Source organism: Rhinolophus sinicus, linkage group LG05 (genome assembly GCF_036562045.2).
Source record: "Rhinolophus sinicus isolate RSC01 linkage group LG05, ASM3656204v1, whole genome shotgun sequence".
NCBI classification, from domain to species: Eukaryota; Metazoa; Chordata; class Mammalia; order Chiroptera; family Rhinolophidae; genus Rhinolophus; species Rhinolophus sinicus.
Genome location: NC_133755.1, coordinates 167,860,575 through 167,880,393, shown reverse-complemented (window position 1 = coordinate 167,880,393; position 19,819 = coordinate 167,860,575). Strand labels below are relative to the sequence as shown.

Genomic DNA, 19,819 nt, shown 5'->3' with positions numbered 1-19,819 from the left:
CACATGATATTCTGAGATGTAACATGGGCTCAGTCTTATTAAAATTGTACAATATCTCAACTAATTCTTCAGAACAGGCTAATTCCCACTTTTACAAATAAGGCCAGAAGACAGACTGTTTCTCTAAGTTTACCATTGCTACTCACTGAATTTCAAATATTTATTCCTAATTTTAATAGCAAAATAAGACCATTCAAATATATGAATCTAAGCGAGGAGAAAATGGTTATGTAGTTTTTTTACCAAACAAATAAAGATTTATATATGTCCCCCCAACAAGTATCTTAAAAAGTAATTTTTGTTGGGAGACTATTCTAATTACAACAGTAGAGCGACATATGTGACCAAGATATTAATGAGTCTTTCTCCCTGGATATGCACATTTCTAAGAAAACAAGTCTTATCACTTGGTAATCACGTTTTTGTTTTGATTTTCATTTGATTGTTTGGGATTTAGTACTAAAAATAGGACTACCCACTAGCTAACTTGTCTACCACAATAATTTTCAACTATTTCCACATCCTACCTTAAACACCATTTGCCATTGTAGATATTCAACAACTATGCTGGAGGCTACGAAAGCAACTCAAATTAACTTCAAAAACTATTCCAGGTAACAAAAGAATCATTTGATTAAATGTCTGGCCTTGCCTAAAAGTAGGAAAGCCTTGGATCGAAAGAACTTTCCATAAACTAATACAGCAAGGTATGGATGTAGCAAAAACTCCTGAGATGTTAAACCAAGGAGAGCCAATATTTTCTTGCACAGTATGTAACACAGTAGCAATCACACATAATTAAGGATTGCTAATCCCTTCATTGGTGGACGCTCAAGATTAACAGGACCTTTGTCACCAAATTGGTGATTCAACTTCTATCACTTTCTAGTCTCCTTCTGTCGATCAGTATTTGTAATGAATACATATCAAAAGAATGAAGGAATTATTTTTGTCTTAAACCAAATATAAAATATGGATTCATTCTACCATAACATCTTTAAAATGTACAGTAATTAGTATGTTATTGATTTTTTTAAAAAGTGATGAAAATCTGTGGGATGTATCCACTCCCTACCCCACACTTATTTTTCACCGACTGACAGACAGCTGCAAAACTGCATAAAGCAATGTTTTCAGGCAGAACTGCACAGTGACAAGTACCACGGGCTCTGGGATGAGAACACCTAGTATCCAGATGAGATCTGCTGTGTGACTTTGGACAAGTTATGTAAGCTCTTTAAGCCTCATTTTCCTCATCTATTAAACAGGGATGGCAAAAATAATATTTCCTTTAGAGGACTACTAGGAGGATTGAATGAAATAATGTGGTAAAGCACTATGAACAAACAATATAAATTTATCACTATTGTTATTCTGCATATTTCAAAGCTGTGTTCTTATGTTATATCTGAAGGGGCCACCAACAGCAGGAAGCTCATCCTCACTTGTGCACGTCTGACTGAAACAGTACATCTAGGTGGGAATGGAAAATAATATTTTAGCTTTCAAAACTCTGCAGGGAGAGTGAGGGAGGTGGTTCAAGCAAGAGAAGTCCCCTCTAGCTGTGAAGATGAAAATCAAACAAATCCATAAATAATTAGTACACGGTTCAATTAAGAATGAGTCTCATTTTCACAATTAATGAATCAAAGGATAATAAAAGGTTTTCAGAAGACAGGTTGAGGAGCCATTGCCTTTTCAATCTGCCATTGCCTTTCAATTGCACACACCCTCTTTCCCCACACATCACCTTTAATATAATTTAGCATGCAAATCCCAAAACAGCAATATTGGGGGTGATAAAAAAATATATCATACTTCTTGCCAGGGAGCAGGACTAATATGGTTCAGCAGTTCAAGTACGTCACAGCATTCTAATAAATGATCACGAGAAGATCAGAGATTCAATCCACCACCACCACATTCAAGGTAAGTGTAAGGGATCACATTAACAGAGATAAACACACTGGCCCAAACTGCTATACCAAGAAGTGGCAGTAAAAACTCTGACCTAACATGACACAGCGATAAAAGTCAAAGTTAATATCACTGACCTAACTCCAACTCTCCACCACCTTTCTGTAATGAAGTAGATCTCAAAAGAGTAATTACTTTGCATACCCTCTGGCTCAACTCTAATCTGTAATGCATGGAATATGTGTAACCTGAATCTTTTGCCCACTGTACAAGCCTAAGCAAGCCAGAGACAGAGCTGGTTTGTGTGATTCCCAAAGAGCAACTAATCCAATTCTTCCTTTAGATGCCTTCTCAATGACAGTGACTAGATCAGAGACTGTGAATACAATTCACAAGTTATCAAATTATTGGTTTTTTTCTTTTAGATTTACATGAAGTTACTTTTCACCTTAACTGGATCTGTAGAAAGCAAGTCCCAAGAATTGCTGTTTTTTAACATAAAATATTTTCTTTTCGTAAAGATCAAGCATAGCTTTAATACTTCCTGGCCATGAAAATATTGCTGGTACTTAATGCAGCCCAACTTTTGTCAATCAAGAGGAATGCTTCATAATGCAGCAGTGTTCCATTCTTGTTGACACACGGTGACTTTAAAGTGGCTATATCTTTACTGCATGACTGATGGCCAGCTGGGGGAGCTTTGGGTGCCTCCGTTTCTGCACACTCAGCGGAGTTCAGCACCTGATGTGAGTATTTTCTCCAGAAACACATCGGTCCTGTACCCCATCTTTAATCCTTGTTTCAATGACCTTTAAAAAATAAATCATTCTATTTGACCTGTCAACAAATTTTAAATGTAAATCAAGGATTTGTTGTAATTATATTTCAATAGTTTTTCAGTTTTATCTTTGTCACACATTGGGCTGTTGTTTCTATGCAAAGCCAAACATTCAAATTAAAATGAATGACACTTCAATTTCTTTTATAAGGGTTTTCAATTTAACATGGCATCTGGCAAGCAACCCTCATCTGTATTTTCTGCTCAAAGGCCTGAGATGCGGTGGGGGCAGGAAGGAAGCAGAGGAGTTGATTCTGGAGTGGGAGGTGGGGACAAGGGACAGTGCGTGGAAGAGTGGGAAGATGCTGTGAAAACAGTATAATCAATAGGGATTCAAGTTAACCCCTCCTGCCCTTCAGAGTCTCTGCCCTCTGGTTCAGAAACAAAATGTCTCCACAAACCAGAAAACTAAACCATTATCCACAACTACCTGGCAATTGTCTTTTGAGCAACGAGAGTGCAGTGCTAGTCCTTCCATCTCACTGCTGTCACTGCCTCTTGTGCCTGTGTAGACAGAGACTGCAACTTCTAAAAAGCTAATGGCAGGAAGTCAACTGTAACAATAGCAGGATAATAACTGAAGTTGTACCAAACTGAAGGAAAATGCCAAGCATTATTAATGAAAGAAACAATATGTAATGTAATAGAATGTCCATGATGATCTGGGAGTGAGATTATAAAATTCCTCCTCTCACTTCAAAAGACATCATTTGATTATTTACTTCACCTCAGCTATTTAAGGATAGTTTAATATTAGGAAATGTCTTCATGTAACATGTAACACCAACATTAGGCCCAGTAAGACAAAGACTCTCAATTATTTTTAAGTTGCTAAAAAGATATTTAGTAGCATCAAATATCCATCCCCAATAAAAATGCCTACAAAATTAGGAAAACAATGATGATTTTTTAACATCATGAAGAATAATAACAAATTACTTGTAGTAGTTTCATTAACATTTGGGAAAAGACAAGAACACGCAATTATCATTATTATTTAACATTGCTATATAAATTCTAGCCAATGGAATAAGGCCAGAACACAGAAATAAAAGCTGTAATTCCTGTAAAATCGGTGAGAGAATTATGCTGTGTGTATGATTATGTTTATTATTAGAACTTTCCATCGTGTGCCAAATAAATTTCAAATGGATTAGAGTGCTAAATGTAGAAATAGAACAAAAAAATTAATAGGAGATAAAGGTATATGTTAACTGATCTTGGACTAGAGAAAGTGACTACTATGTGTCAGATATTCAACGTGGCCCTTTTCATATATTGGCTCACTGATCCCTCACAATATTAAGAAGCAGGTAATAGTATACACATTTTATAGATCAGGCAACTCCGATTTAGAAAGATTAAATAACTTGCCCAAGTATATGGTAAAAATATTTCAAACTCAGTTCTAGCTGAGACTATATCCTCCATATTCCTTCAGTTTGGAAGAAATAACTAAAATTATTGATAAGGTGGAATACATACGAGTTTTTTTTTTTTTTCCTTAAATTTAGGACAGCCCAAAAAAACACAAAACAAAAAAAGGTCCCATTCAATTCTAAGGTAAATCACATTCGGAGGGAAAAATCTACACAATAATGATTATTTTCCTTAACACATAGTGTTCTTGCTAAGCAGCTAGTAGAAGTCTGAGGCCAATAGGAAAAAATAGGCAAGCTCCATGAACAGGCGTACATCATTATAAATGTGAAAAGCCACAGATACGAAATTATATAAACTGGTAATCCAAGAAAACTAATTCAAATAATGATGAAATACCATTTCTCAAACACGACGTTTTCAAATAATGAAGTATAGCAATCAATAACACAGGTAAGCTTTCAACCCAATAAGAAGATAATTAAATTAATTATGCTGCTAAATGAAGAATATGTCTTAGTATTAAAATTAATTTTTAAATGTGATCTGCTGGCATAGGCATAGCCTCCCCTCATCCGTACATAGTACCATACCAGACTAGTGCATATACACAAGACACACATTCTTATACATAAATGATTTTAAAGAAATATAGTGTAGTGTTAGAAATTGTAACACGGATTTTGAAATTTCTTCTTGATCTGATTCAGTGCCCTCCAAATTTTCTCAGTTCAGTGTGTTTATTTTCAATCACAAATAAACACAATTTTATTATTTATTATTTTCAAAATTTTATTATAAACATAATGATTTATTCAGTACCGATAAGAACACCTTAAATCGATCAAGTCGATTTAGAAATCGATCAAGTTGTAGAATTTACAAAGCAACTTCATAAACCTGATCCCATTTAATTCATACTGGAACACTGTGAGACAGATACGGGCATCATCTTACAGAAGAAATAACTTCTCTTAAACTAATATGACTATATTTATTTATGCCTTCTGAGAACAGGACAAAGGGAAAGGTTCACCCCACTTGCAGGTAACAAAGGAGTCCTTTAAAACAAGATAAAACTTTAAATTATGAGCATGCCCTTCAGACAACTCTAAATAATGTCAGTAAGAAAATACTCTTCCCTGAAAAAAACTCTCTTGTTGACCTAAATTCTAGTTGCCACAATTATGATGAGTTTTGATGGTAGGTATATTCGCTTCAGATTAGTATCTTTTCATCATCTGTCCTTGAATAAGCATCGTGGTCAACATGGGAGTTAACTCAGACAACTCCTCATTATATAGTTGGCACCAACCCACAGACTAGGTTACAGCTGTCCTTTTCTAGAATAAGCGTGTAAAAGGCATCATGTCTCTCCCATGGTACTTCATATTCCTAAGTTAAACAATAGATTTGAAATAAACAATAATAGCATCATGATTTGACAAAACAAAGAAATAAAACTTGAGTTATGTCCATGCTATTATCCTTATGAGATTACTTGGAGTTTTTATTTGTGTTGAAAAATCAAAACAGTGAAATAGTACAAAATGAAAGATGCAATAGTGTAGTTTATCAAGAAAATAATTACTGTGTATTATTCCATGACTATTACTTAAAGTAATTTTGTCAAATAGAGGTGGGGTGTTAAAAAATGATACACTCTGAGTGTCAAAAACCTCTAGTCTTACTATAAAGTTACGGTATTTTCTAGGAAAAACATCTTAAAATTTGGAAAATCTGTTCATTATGATTTTGATAAACACAAGAATACGTACCAATTATTTTCCTTATCTTTCTGACATGTTCCAAATCAAGTAGGCTTTATTTTGTTTATATGTATAACTTTATGGAAACATAACAGCAAGGTTTTTAAGAGCTCATTAGACTATTTATTTCAACTAAAAGCAGTAATGAAATCTCTTCAAACTATTAGGTGTCACTTAGTCTCTATGTAAGATAGAGTGTATGCTTAATGCCTTTTGGCATGATCCACAGTTACTTGCCTTAATTGTTTTTAGATTGACTGAAAACAAGGATTCCCTTCCTAGTCCTCCCAGGCCTCCCCAAGCTCAAACCAGTAGTTGATCTGAAATAGCGTTTTTTGATACAATTTAGAAAATAACTGTTAAAGCCTTTCAACTCAAGAGCTAGCAGTAGTAATCATAAGCCTTAGCTATAGCCAAGGACGTGACACTGTTTCTAGTTCTTACACAGGCCGTAACATTGAGAAGCTGTGTTTATCATGGTTCCTGGTATTCTTTCCCTCACCACGGGCAACGTTGTTCCAAATACCTTAGGATAGCTCTTATTTATTTTAAGGACCAGCCCAGGTCAAGTCCATGTCATCTGACCCAATTTACTTCAAGAAAATTTATTTAGGAATATATTTCTGGTAGACCAGAATCTGGCCTCTTTTGTATCTGAAAAAAAAAAAAATGCACTTTTCTCAAAACTTATTACTTATTTTGCATGGTATACCTTAGAAAACTACCTAAGAGCAGAGAAGGTTCATGAGGGCATCCTTAATACTGCTACCCTTCCTTCACATCTTTTTTTTTTTTTTTCACTCAAGAGTAAGGAAGGCAGAATAAGTACAATCATGACTTCTTTAATACCTAAGGTGGCAGTGTAAAGAATAAAGCTTTCTAAGAACAGGACAAGCAAATGACAAGCCATAATAACACCCTGGGACTCCCCAAAATCCAGATTATCCCATTGAGTGCTACAGTTTACTAAAATCTGTGCACAGTTTACCTAATTCCTCCCTTTTATAGCTACAGGCACCTTTAATTATCCATTTGGAGAGTCCACGACGAGCGTAGTCCACTACCAGCGTCTCACTCTTTGTAAACACATAGGGAATTGACTTTTGTGTTTTGAAAAGCCTTGTTGAGGATTTTCCATATTTACAATATGGATACATACCAAAAAACTCATTTTGTTGTTATATTCTGTTTTCCATTTTTCACATTTTATTGAACGCCATTACTCTTAATTGCCTGATTTGATCCCAAATTACTTTAAGTATTTACCCCAAACAAGATCCACCTTAGAAGAATGAAGGTTTGCCACCACAGAAGATACTCTAAAGAGTGTTTTGCAGGTGTTAGAGTTTCAGAAATGTTTTGAGTGATAACAACACTCTCTTCTACCCAGTGACCATTTTGAAGATTACAACCTAACTTTGAATATCCAAATTCTGAAATGTTTATATTTTAAAAAATCACTTTCATTATTGTATCCTCAGATACATAGAAATAACTTAGCATCGTTTGTACTAAAAAAATAAATAAATAAATAAATAATCTACCAATGATTAATTACCAAACAAATATCCCTATTATCAGGAATCAGACCTGGGACAATGGGCTCTTCTGTACACAGAGGACATATGACCAGAGGTTGAATTGTCAAAAACAAAGCTAGGTACGGGGTAATAGGAGCCAGCACAGGGGAGCACTTACCAGGAGCCAGGCTATTCATCTGGCCAATGCTTTTGTCTTGTTAATATCCAACAGAAGCAATTTGCTTTTAGTTGGCAAGGCCACCTTCACTGTCCTACTGCATGGGTATATCAACTCTCCAGCCCAAAGTCATAACTTAGTTCACAGGGATCTTGATTGCATTTCCCTTCCACAAGATTTCACACTGGTCCTTTACATTGATGACATTGTGTTGCTTGAACCTAGTGAGCAAGAAGTAGCAACTACTCTAAACTTATTAGTAAGACATTTGCATGTAGGAAGGTGGGAAATCTGACAAAAATTCCAGGGCCTTCTACTTCAGTGAAATTTTCAGGGGCACTGTGGTGTGGTACATACTGAGATATCCTTCCTAAAGTGAGGATAAGTTGTGGCATCTGGCCCTTCCTACAACCAAAAAAAGTGGCACAATGCCTGATGGGCTGCTTTGGATTTTGGTAGTAACATATTCCTCATTTGGATGTGTTACTCCAACCCATTTACCGAGAGACTCACAACGCTGCTAGTTTTCTTTATCCAATCATCAATACTACTCAGCCACAAGGCAAGATGAAATACTGCCATTTGCAACAACATGGATGTATCTTGAGAATATCATGCTAAGTGAAATAAGCCAGATGGAAAAAAATTAAGAACCATATGATTTCACTAATATGTGGGATATAAAATAGAAAGCAACAAATGAACGAACAAACAAGGTAAACAAACAAAAACTCATAGACACAGACAACAGTACGGTGGTTACCAGAGAGAAAGGCGGGATGGTGGAGGCAGAAGAGGGTAAAGGGGGTCAAATATATGGTGACAGAAGGAGATTTCACTTTGGGTAGTAAACACACAATGCAATATATAGATGATGTTTTATTAAACTTATATAATCTTTATAACCAATGTCTCCCCAAGCAATTTAATAAAACTTAAAAAAAAAAAAAAAAAAAAGAAGAAAAGGGGCCGGCCCGGTGGCTCAGGTGGTTGGAGCGCTGCACCCCTAACTCAGAAGGCCACCAGTTCGATTCCTACATTGGCCTGTGAGCTGCGCCCTCTACAGCTAAGATTGTGAACAACAGCTCTCCCTGGAGCTGGGCTGCCATGAGCAGCCTGAGGTCAGTGTGAGCTGCCACGGGCTGCTGTGTGCTGCCATGGGCTACCTTGTGCTGCCATGAGTGGCCAGTGGCCAGTGTGAGTGGCTGGCAGCCATTGTGAGCAGCTGGCAGCCAGCGACAGCTGCCGTGAGCTATTGTGAGCGGCCGACTGACGACCAACGACCAACTGCCTAGCCAGGTGGAGCACAAGGCTCATAATACCAGCATGGGCCAGGGAGCTGTGTCCTACACAACTACACTGAGAAACAATGGCTTGAACCAGAGTGTGGAGGAGGGGAGGTGGAAGAAAAAAAAATAAAAAGCTGCTAGTTTTGAGTTTGGCCCAGAACAAGGGAAAGCTCGGCAACCGGTCCAGTCTGCCACGCACACTGCTGTCCTACTGGGTCACATGGTCCAGCAGATCCAATGGTGTCTGAAGTGGCAGTGACAGAGAGAGAGATGCTGTTTGGAGCCTTTGGTGGCCCCTACAGGTAAATCACAGCGCAGACCCTTAGGATTTTGGAGCAGGGCCCTACGCACACCTTAATTTTGGACTTCTGGCCTCCAGAACTGTGAGAGAATAGAATTCTACCGCTTTGTATACCCAGTTGTTATGGCAACCCTAGGAAACTGATACAAATTTTGGCCTAGTAAGTTCCTGAGAACTAGCTCATCCAATTGTCATGAGAACCTCATGAAGCTGTCACGAGTATTGTCTGCTTCTTACAGAGGAGTCACAAGTGACGTAGCATGGAGCAGAGCTGGGACGTGAACTCTGCAGTCTGGTTCTGAGTCTGCGCTCTTAACCACTACAGCACAGTGTTGACACAGACGTGTCCTATCAGTGCACAGTTCTCCCCTACCTGGAGGAACGCCATGGCTGCCGCAACTCATGGAACCCACATCGCCTTAGTTTGGGAGCTCGGCACCATCTTGGCTCTCAGCACACTGCTACTCACAGCAGGTATGATGCGTGGGAATAGGTGATTGCATAGGGTATGATCTGAAGGCCGCCTCCAATGCCCGCGAATACCTGATATTTCATGAAAAGTGATTTGTTTTGTTAATGGCGGCCAGCCTACTAGCTGGGCCTAGATTTGCACAACCCTGAGAAGATTGCCTCCTTGAATGTTGTGCCCTAGTGCCTCACTTGCCTCATCCTAATTCTTGGCCCTGCTGCAGAGGTCTTCTTTATAAATGACCTGCAGGAGTAGCATTGAATTCCCCGTTCTCCTTTGATGATGCTTCATGAATAAACATACTTTGACTTTAAATTTCACCACTGATAATCTTTACTCAAGTTTTGATGAACATTGATCTTTTGTTAACATTTGAAATCAACATTAAGAGCAAAACTCGCCACCCCCTTGACCTTTGTAGAAATAACATTAAACTCGTATACGGTACAACTACGACGATGCTGGGTTAGGCAGGCCCTCCACGTACACAATACTGAACCTGTAAGCGGAGACCATGTCCGTGGGGTTCACTCCTATAATCTTAGGGCCTGGCTGTTGGAGGAAGTCATCAAGAGGATGTGACTGCCAGCTGACCCCAGGGTTTGGAGAGTCAGACCCAGGAAAAGGCTCCTTTCTCCTGACCCTGTCATTGAAATGTATGTTCCATTCACTGTTTCCAAGCTGGGAGCCACTTCAAAATAGCCTTGAGAGAGTGATGTGTTCCTGAGACCATCTGTACTGTATGTGTGAGTGAACCCCATGAAGGCTTCTTTATATAAACTTTAAGATCCTGGTGAGCAGGTGCGGAGATCTGCTTATCTTATGGCAGACAAGCCTTGTACGTAAGTTTCATGCTTATTAAAACTGCCACCTACCAATCTGGAGTGGTCTGCCTGTTTCTTCCATCTCTCCTTGCCCTGTGTGTAAAATGGTCAGTTTCAAATTTCACCAGAACTCCCAAGGATATGAACCAACACTGGCACATGGCAGAATCTCAGTATTTGTTGGATGGATGGATGGATGGATGGATGGATGGATGGATGGATGGATGGGCGGACGGACGGATGAGGGTCTACGTATATGGAAACTCCGTGGACTACAAGAAGCATGAGGAAGGGGTGGCCCCAGACCACTCAAGCTCTTATCTCCCTCCTCCCTGCCCTTTTTTCTACAGTGTTCCAACCAGGGACTGAAAACAGAAAAGCCTGGAAGGACCTTTACTTGCCCAGGCTAAGGATATGTGAGGATAGGATGTGAGGTGGGGAAACTGAACTTTGCCAGCTTCCAGCCTATCCCTGATAACTCTGTGAAGGCAGAGGAATTCTTGGGATGGAGGAATATTTATTGCCATTTCATCCTCTGCCAAGTCTCAAGGCAAAACTCCAAAGGATACAGCATATCTTTGCCAACCTCTCTCTTTCCTTCCTAAACACTTCTATATCCTGCACCCTGGCCCCAGGAACAGAAGCCCTCATGCCACCTGTCTCTCCAAATGCCTTCATCCTAAGCCATCCTCCCAAACATCCATTAACAGCCCGGTTGCCATGAGAATCTTGTTACTTAATTAAATTCACACTGAGGTGTGAATGAAGCTTAACACTCCTACAGCATCATTAAATGAGGTTATACTAACTCAAACATTTTTAATTGGTAGTGTGTGGCAAAGAGATATTTTTCAGGTAAAGAAGCCTACCCGCCACCCATTATCCACCCTAGGGCCTGCCTTGCGATTTTCCAAGTCTGCTAGAAAACAGAATGCCTTTACAGCACCCACACCTACACACCCCCACCTACACAACCCCCATTCGGAAGCACTGCCAAACTTCAAGGGACTTGAGAAAACATCATGCACAGCCTGTAACCTGCAGCATAAACATATGAATGGGGATGGCACCTTCATGTATGTGTCGTCAGGCATTTCCCATAAACACTATTGTGTCATGTTTATATTTAGGCATAGTTATAAACGCCAGCTCATAATACTAATATTCATATATTAACACAACCTTCTCCATCAACCTCTAATCCTTCCATCTCCTCCCTCACTGGTGTCAAATGATCAAAGAAATGAGAGCTCTTTGGCGTCATCCCCACAAAGTTCCTAGTCTCCTTACCCATCCTTCCTCTCCTCCCCTCCATGGAGAAGGCACTCCTCTCCCACTGGAAGTGAATCCACCTTTCCCTTCCAGTGCTCTGGGCACAATTTCCTCCCACCTCCTCCAGGATCCTGACCTCTTGGGTTGTCTCATTTCACCCATATCTTCCTCATCTCCCCTTCTCTGGCTGCCTACCATCAACATTTACACATGCTCCAGTTTCTCTCATCCTTAAAAAAAAAAAAAGAACCACAAATCCACAAAACTCTTCCCTTGACCTAAAGTCTCCCTTTTTCCTCTAGCTATAGCCTCAGTTCTAGCTTCTCAGACCGACTTTGTTAAAAAGTTGTGTGATGCATCGAGGAAATGGAGTATTGTTCAGTTCTATAAAGAAATGAGCTATCAAACCAATGAAAGGCATGAAGGAATCTTAAATGCATATTACTAAGTAAAAGAAGCCAATCTGAAAAGGTTACATACTGTATGATTCCAACTATATTTCATTCTGGAAAAGTTAAACTAGGGAGACAGTAAAAAAAATCACTGGTTGTCAGGAGGTGGGGGATGGAGGAGAGGGCCAGAGTAAAGAGGATTTTTAGTCCAGTGAAAAGACATTATGTGTGATGTCATAATGGTAGATGCATTTCATTACAATATTTTTCCAAATCCATAGAATGCACGACACCAAGAATAACCCCCAGTGTAAGCTACAGGCGTTAGGTGATTATAATGTTTCAACATAGGTTGATCAATTGTAACAAATGCGCCACTCTGGTAAGGGATGCTGATCATGGGGACGACTATGCATGTGTGGGGTCAGGGGTACACGGGAACTCTTTGTACCTTCCTCTCAACTTGCTGTGAACCTAAACCTGCTCTCAAAAAAAAAAAAAAAAAAGAAAGAAAGAAAAATAAAAAAGTCTTATCAAAAAAAAAAAAAGGCTTTCTGTGTTCCCTGTTCTACTTCTTCTCATCGGTCCCATCACCTTAAATTGCTATTTCCGAGGTCCTCAAGTGGCATGGTTGCTACTTCCAATGGCTATGTTCTAATTCTTGTCCTACTTGACCACTCTCTGATCTCCTGACCAGCCCCTTCTTCTTGCAGCCTCACTGCTTCCACTACCTTCCAGAACACTCCTTCCTGCTGCTTTCCCCCTAACTCTCTGCTCAACCGTTTCAGCCTCCTTTAGAGGTTCTTCTTTTGCTCATCACCCAAATCCTGGTGTTCCCATGGTCCTTTCTCTCTTCTCCCTCAACAGCTCATTTATATTCATGGTGTCAATGTGCTGATGACGACCAAATCTCATTATTTGGCCCAGAATCTCTCCTCTGTCTCACTGCCAAATTTCCAACTGCCAACTAAACAGCTATGTTCATATATTCCAGAGGCATCGACCAGTCAGTAAGTTTAAACATGAAGGTAACATCTTTCTCCCCAAACTTGCCCTTCTCCTGGGTCCCCTACCTCAGAGAATGGCATCACAATCCTAAATCAGAAATGTGCATGTCATCCCCACCCCTCCCCTCTCCCACCTCTGTCACCCAATCACCATGTACTGTCAATTCTGCCTCTCAATTACCTCCGTCGCTTCTCTTCCACTATCACTACACAGTCCAGGCCACAAGTAAATGTCTCCTGACACTGCAACAACCTCCTAACTGTTACCCTGACTCTGGTCAGGATCCATCAATAGCTTGCCCTCTTGAGATAAACTCCAAACTCCTAAATGTGACGTCAAGGCCATTCAGGACCGCCACTGTCTGTCGGTCCATCTCTTGCCACTTCCTCTTAGCATTCTGAGCATTCTGTGCTCCAGCCACATTGATTCCTTTAAATTCCCGTTTCCCTGACGCATTCCTCCCATTCTGGCCTTTGCACACATTGCTCTCTGCCTAGGAGACCCTTCCCCTAGGAGCTTCCTCCCACTGAGGCTAAACCCTCCCACCATCAGTTATCAGATCAAATGCCAGTTCTGGAAAGGCTGCCTTGATCCCATGTCCCTGCAAACTAGGTTGGATGCACTTGTCATGGCAGCATATGTTCCTCATCAAAGCAACTGACACCCTTCATCATTATTGTTCATTCCATTTTCCCGCTAGACCCCAAGTTCCCTGAGGGCACAGCTTCTGCCAACACAGTAACCTGGGGCCTAGCAGAAAGCTTTGGCAGAGAGAAGCTTGGTAAAGTAAATGCAATAATGTATGGAAAGCTTTACCTGATCCCTACCCTGTGAAAACACTTTATTCCCATTTCACGAAGGCAGACATCACAGCAGTCAGAGAAGCTAAAGAAAGGCAGGAGAGGGACTTGAGTACAGGTGCTCTTTCCAAGGTCCTGGTTTTCCAAAGCTACAGACTTCCTTTGTAAAACAAAGAGAACCTTACTTTTACCTCACGTTTTAACTCACCTATGAGGGCAAGTGGCAATTGTTGGTAACATTTAATGAGCACAGCAATGCAGCAGAGCACTTGCAACGTTACCTGTTACTGTAGCAAACCCTACCTCCTACAGGGCTCTCAGGTGGGAAGCTTCCTCTACTTAGTACTTTCCCCTGCAAATGATTCACTATTCCTGCCTTCATCACCCTTCGTATAATCCAGTCAAGCCATCTAATATTCTCACCAAGTACAAAAACATCTCACAGGAACCAACGATGCAAATGACTATAAAGGAAAGGTGAGGCCCGCTCTCACACGCAGAATTCTAAATGCACATAATGAACACTATACATTCTGATCATGACAGAGCCAAGGAATCTGGAGAAATTATAACATGATCACATTTGAAAGAAAAAGTCCTAGCACTGCTTGCAAAGAAATAAACTGCATCAGAACACAAATTCTTAAATTATTTAAAACTCAAAACTGAAGAGGCAACTCACACATAAGCAACAAATTTAGAATGACCCACATGAGCTGGCTCTACAAACCGGTATGTTCAGCTTGGGGTACATTAATTATATTTCAGTTCCTATTTTAGTGTTTTCCTTGTAACAAACATATAAACACACAGTAACAGAATTTTTGTTTTTCACAATTAAATTTGTCAGCTCTATTTTTTTCATCCTCGGAGTATCAATGAAGGAGGTACAACAACACGTCTACCCCCATTTTATCCTTTCATGAGTTCAAGAAGAATTAAATATGTATAGAAAGCAAATGGGGGTATAACTTTATTATCAAACATTATTGTTATGGGATTTATATAGAAGTTGCTGAAATAAGTATTCACATGGAAAGGCAATGGTATTACCATGCGAGATAAAATTTTCTTCCATAAATTGCACTGACTCAAATGCACCACCATATCACGCATTTATCTAGGCAGCAGTCCACGTCCAAAGCCTATGCCAAGAAATTTCATGTCCTTAGAATCAATCTTCTTCCACTAAGGAATCTTCTTAAGCTTCTAAATTTGATATCTAGGCTTGTCTTTTAAAGTATCAGAACTGAAATGTGTTACTTCTGGCGCACCACTCTCACCTCCGGCCCCCTGCTCTCCTCTGCTCTCTCTCAGCCAGCCCCATTGCACAGCTCTTTTCTTGAAGAATATGCAAGCCCTAGTGACAACCCTTGTTCTCGGCCCCCCTTTCTGGCCAGGTCTTGACCTTACCATGTATTCAGGTACTCACATTCTCTCCACCTAAGCCCACCTCACCTCTTGGGATGTAAATCACAAAAGTCTCACCTTGAACTCCTTCGACCTGCTGACTCCAGAAAAGAGCTGCTAACACTGGTGCTCAAGTCCATCTATCCACTCTTAGACTTAACTCTAACTCTACCTGCCGGGGAAAACTGTGCTCTCCTCTCCATCCCCTGCTTTGGGCCATACATCAATAATACAGTCAGAGCGGGTTAAGTGGAACATGTGTTTAATTTGAGGCAAACTGTCCTCCAGACCTGCCCTCTTTATATGGTTTTTGTAAAACAAATTTATATGCTCAAGCAGGTTATGTGAATTGCCTATCTGTCTTGCAAGGTAACATATGGGTAATATTAAACCCTTTATTTCCGTCCACCCTAGATACTGTTACCTACTTTATACAGAGTTTTCACTTGAACGTCCTTAAATCCAGACATTATGACCTTTACATCAGACAGTAGAACAGTGCAAATACCCAAGACCAGAGCATACAGCATTTGGAGTATCTACATTTCCCTCATAGAGGGCTGTGTCTGACCCCCTCCAGCTGCTGCCTCTTTGCCATCATTTCCCTCTGGCTTGATCTTCTAGCTGAGGTGCTCCTTTTCCTGGGTAACCTCAGGCATGCTGGAGAATCACCTGTGCTGTCTCCTGCTCCCTTTCGAGTCAGGACCCTCTCCCTAGACAGCTGTAGAAACAAACTAACCAGACTCAGCTGGAGACAGAACTCTTGTGTGACATAACCCTGTTCCTTAATTATTCAACGCCCAAATCCACATTTCAGCCTTCCTCATGGAGCAGCTGCCATAACTTCTGGCTCCTTCCCAGAGCCTCCCTCCCCGGGGACTTACTCACTGGTTACTGACAATCTCACTTCTTTGTGCTGTGCCCTCATCTTGGACATGCAAGGCCACTCGGTCTTTGTAAAAGTCACAGTTGTACCCACTTCATCTCTTCAGGATTAATACTAAACCGAACTGGTGACTCAGCACAGACTTTGGCGGCACACAGGTAGTGGCCCCATTATATCCAGAGTCTTCAGCACCTATTACCTCCCTACATTGAAGCTGAAGAAACTTAATCCAAGTTGACTGACAGGTTTTGCTAACTTTTCCCCTTAAAATGTTCATATCACCGGTTCACTTTTCAAATGTGAATCAGTGCTGGGATTTAACTTTATGGAATTGAGAATAACCGGGTGTGATGCCCCACTCTGTAAAGAGGTCGCCAATTTGCCTTACGAGTTTCTCAAAACAGGAAAAGAACGAGAAACTGGAAGGTCGGAAGTAATATAGACATGAATGAACCATTTTGCTGGTGATCCTCAGACCCCAACGCTATCACGGAGGACATCAGAACTGGCCCTTTCCTTCCAGAGGAGCACCATGAGTCCAGTTCCTGACAGGTGAGCACCGGAAGTTACACAGAGACTTGGTCCTACTTTAGAATTAACATCTGGGGCCGAGATCTTGTCTTACCAACCTCTGGTGACACCAGGAAGAAAGGAACGAGGAGCGAATACAGAAAGAACATAGGAGAGAATCCCAAATACCCAAAGCATCCTTGCCTCCCCGTCGCCACCTGGAATGGGTTGCGGAGCCTGGGCTGAAGCGTCTGGGCCGCGTCCCCTACCGCTGCGCGCCCCGCACCACCCGGGCGGCGCCTCCTTACCTTGCAGGAGTACGGGGGCTTGCTCAGGTGGATGCCGTCGCGAACGAGCTTATCCCTAATCATGATCTTCAGTTTCAGCTTGGGGTAGCTCACCAGCTCCCTGCTGCGGGGGGCGGTCATCTGGCTGCGGGGGTCCCCGCGGGTGCCCTGGGCCCGACCGCCGCACGGCTCCCCCCGGCGGCCGGTGGAGAGGGCGACCGCGGGCGGCCCGAGAGGAGCGGTTGGCGGCTGTGGCTCCAGCGTGAAGTAGAGGCCGGCGGCAGCGGCGTCCTGCTCCCGCAGCCGGCGGACGGCCTCCAGGATGCGGCGGCGGTGCGCGGGCGCCAGCACCCCGATGGCGTCCAGGTCCGGGTCCCCGATCTGCTTGCACACCTCCAGGTCGTCGTAGCCGTTATCCACGAAGGACTCCGCGTACTGCGGGAGCTGCAGCGCTTTCAGCCACTCGTAAACTATGTTGGTACACATGGTGGGACAGGAACCCCGCGGACAAACACCCGCGCCCGAGCGACACCAGTTCTTGGAACTTTTAATCCTCTCCTCCAAGGGGAAAGAGAAATGGCAGTAAAGTTTTCCTTTTAAAAGAAAGGCTAGGGCCGGAGACAGAACGCCATCAGAAGAAGCCTGAGGAGGGATGAAGCGTAAAAGCAGCAAAGTGAATTCCCCAAGCAGCCTGGAGCTCGCAGGCACTGGAGGCTGGGCGAGCCGCTCCGCGCCGCCCCTGGAAGCGCCGCTGCCGCCGCGGGGAGGGGCGCGCGGCGGACGCGGGAGGGGGCGGAGGCGGGCGGGGCCGGGGCACACCCGTCAGACCCGCGCGGGGTCAGCGGCGCGCGGTACCGCCCCGGAGTTTCCCCAGCCCGGGCCGTCCAGGGGCTGCGCGCTGCATCTCGGTTTCTGGCCGCCCCCGTTGGCGTTGGAACGCATGCCCCACGCTGGGAAGGCGGCTCCTCCGCGCAGACCCGCGGCCGCCCAGGAGCGCCTTGTCTTCTTTGCGAGTGCGTGTCACTGTCGTCCTCCTAGTGGGGGTGTCTTCTAAACTGCCGGGCTCCAGCGGCTGCTTGGATTGCTTCTCATATTTCTTTTTAATCCGATTTCGGTAGCCGGTGAAAATCTCTGCGCTCACTTCCCGAGCCTCCCTGACTCCAACCTGAGCGCCGTGGGCTGCCCAGGCGCACGTCCCGCCCGCCCGCCCTGGCTGGGCGAGACTGTGAGGTCAAGTTTCCCTTCTCCTTTCCCAGTCTGGCTGTTTCCGTGGAGAGCCGCTCAGTGCCCGGAGCAGTGGCGCTTTGGCCTCGCGGGTGGGCGCGATGCGGGGACTGCCGGCGCCCAACCCGCGCGGCGTGCACCCCCGCCCTCCTTCGCTGCAGCTGGGCGCGCTGGGCGGCGGGAGTGGCTGGTGCTTCTGCCTGGCTCGCCCTTCCTATGCTCCCGGGTCTGCGAAAGTTTGGGATGGGTTGTACTATCCCCTGGTTGGCATTCCGCCCGGTCTCCCACCCTACTTTCTGCGGGGTCCTCTCACCCTCGGCTCTGCCCGCAGGGACACTTCAAGGCGTTCAGTCCTGGAGCGCAGGGAGCAGATTTCTCTCCTCCCGCCCCGGAATCGGTGGATATGGATACCTTACCACCCAGCTGGCGTTAGAGGGGACGCTCCGACATTTCAGCCCTCGGTACTTTCTAGGGAATAACAAAATCAACCGAATTTTCCCAGTGTCCAATGCCTGAGCAAGCGCCTGAGGGTGGGGACTCGGGCAACAGATGGAACAGACCCAGTACCTCCGCTCAATTTCCTTCAGTATCTGACCTCTTCTTGGGGCTAAGAGAATTTTGGTCAGACACTGGGTGAGGCAGGTTCACTGTCTCCTTTCTTTTCGCAGAAGGGTCGTTCAACTTCTCACCTGAGCTATTTCAAGACCTGAACTGGACTTTTTCCTGCAGGAGTACCGGTGGGGTGTGCCAGCCGTTAGCCCTGACCTTCAGGTGGACAAATGATGATTTCAGAGTCTTTTCCAGACCTGCGCCTTAGGCGGAGATGTCCACCTTTCCCTGAATTAGAAGAGCTCAACGTCTTTTGGGGACACAGACCTCATAAAGAATCAGTTGACAGCTTTGGTCCTTTTGCCCAGAAAGACACCCGATGTAGGTGCACTCAAAATATCCCCTACAGTTCCGGTGTGTGTGTGTGTGTGTGTGTGTGTGTGTGTGTGGCGGGGAGGACTACTTGGGTTCCCAAACCCCGGGATTCGCGGATCCCAAATTAAGAACAGCTGCCAGGAAGGACTTGCCAGAAGGAACCCAGTGAGTGTGTGTGTGTTTGGGGGTGGGTGGGGGTGGAAAGAGCTGTGGGGCCACGTGTAACCTGCACTTTCCCCCTCCCCCAGTGACCCAGGCCACCCCTTCCGGAACTAGAGCTAGGGTCGCCGGCCTTGGTAGGTTGTTTCTCCAGAGCGCTCGGACCCTGGAAGCACCCAGCCTCTCCTCCCCAGGCTGTTAGCCGCGTCTCTCTCGCGAAAGCAGACTCACAGTGCCCCCTCGCGCTCGTGCGCGCGAATGTTAAGGCGTTATCCAAGACCTCCCAAACTGTTTTCATTCAGCCCAAGGAAATGAGCTTCAAGGCTTTACATTAATCAGTTTTCCACCTCCCTTTTAAAATACGAATGTGTACATCACTTTACCTTTGTACCTCAAAGTTCTTTCTTAAGGACCTTTGATTTTTTACAAGGAAAATATTCCAGCAGCTCGAATTATGATGGT

The 19,819-nt window shown here is 43.4% G+C and overlaps 1 protein-coding gene across 1 annotated transcript in view; it reads right to left on the bottom strand.

Annotated features, from left to right (window-relative positions):
- SAMD5 (sterile alpha motif domain containing 5) overlaps positions 1-19,030 on the bottom strand; it is a 52,333-nt gene extending 33,303 nt beyond the window's left edge. The window contains exon 1 of the mRNA XM_019746928.2: positions 17,072-19,030. Coding sequence (XP_019602487.1) covers positions 17,072-17,536 — 465 coding nt within the window. The 5' untranslated portion in view covers positions 17,537-19,030. The remainder of the gene's footprint in view (positions 1-17,071) is intronic.
- Positions 19,031-19,819: the final 789 nt, after the last annotated feature.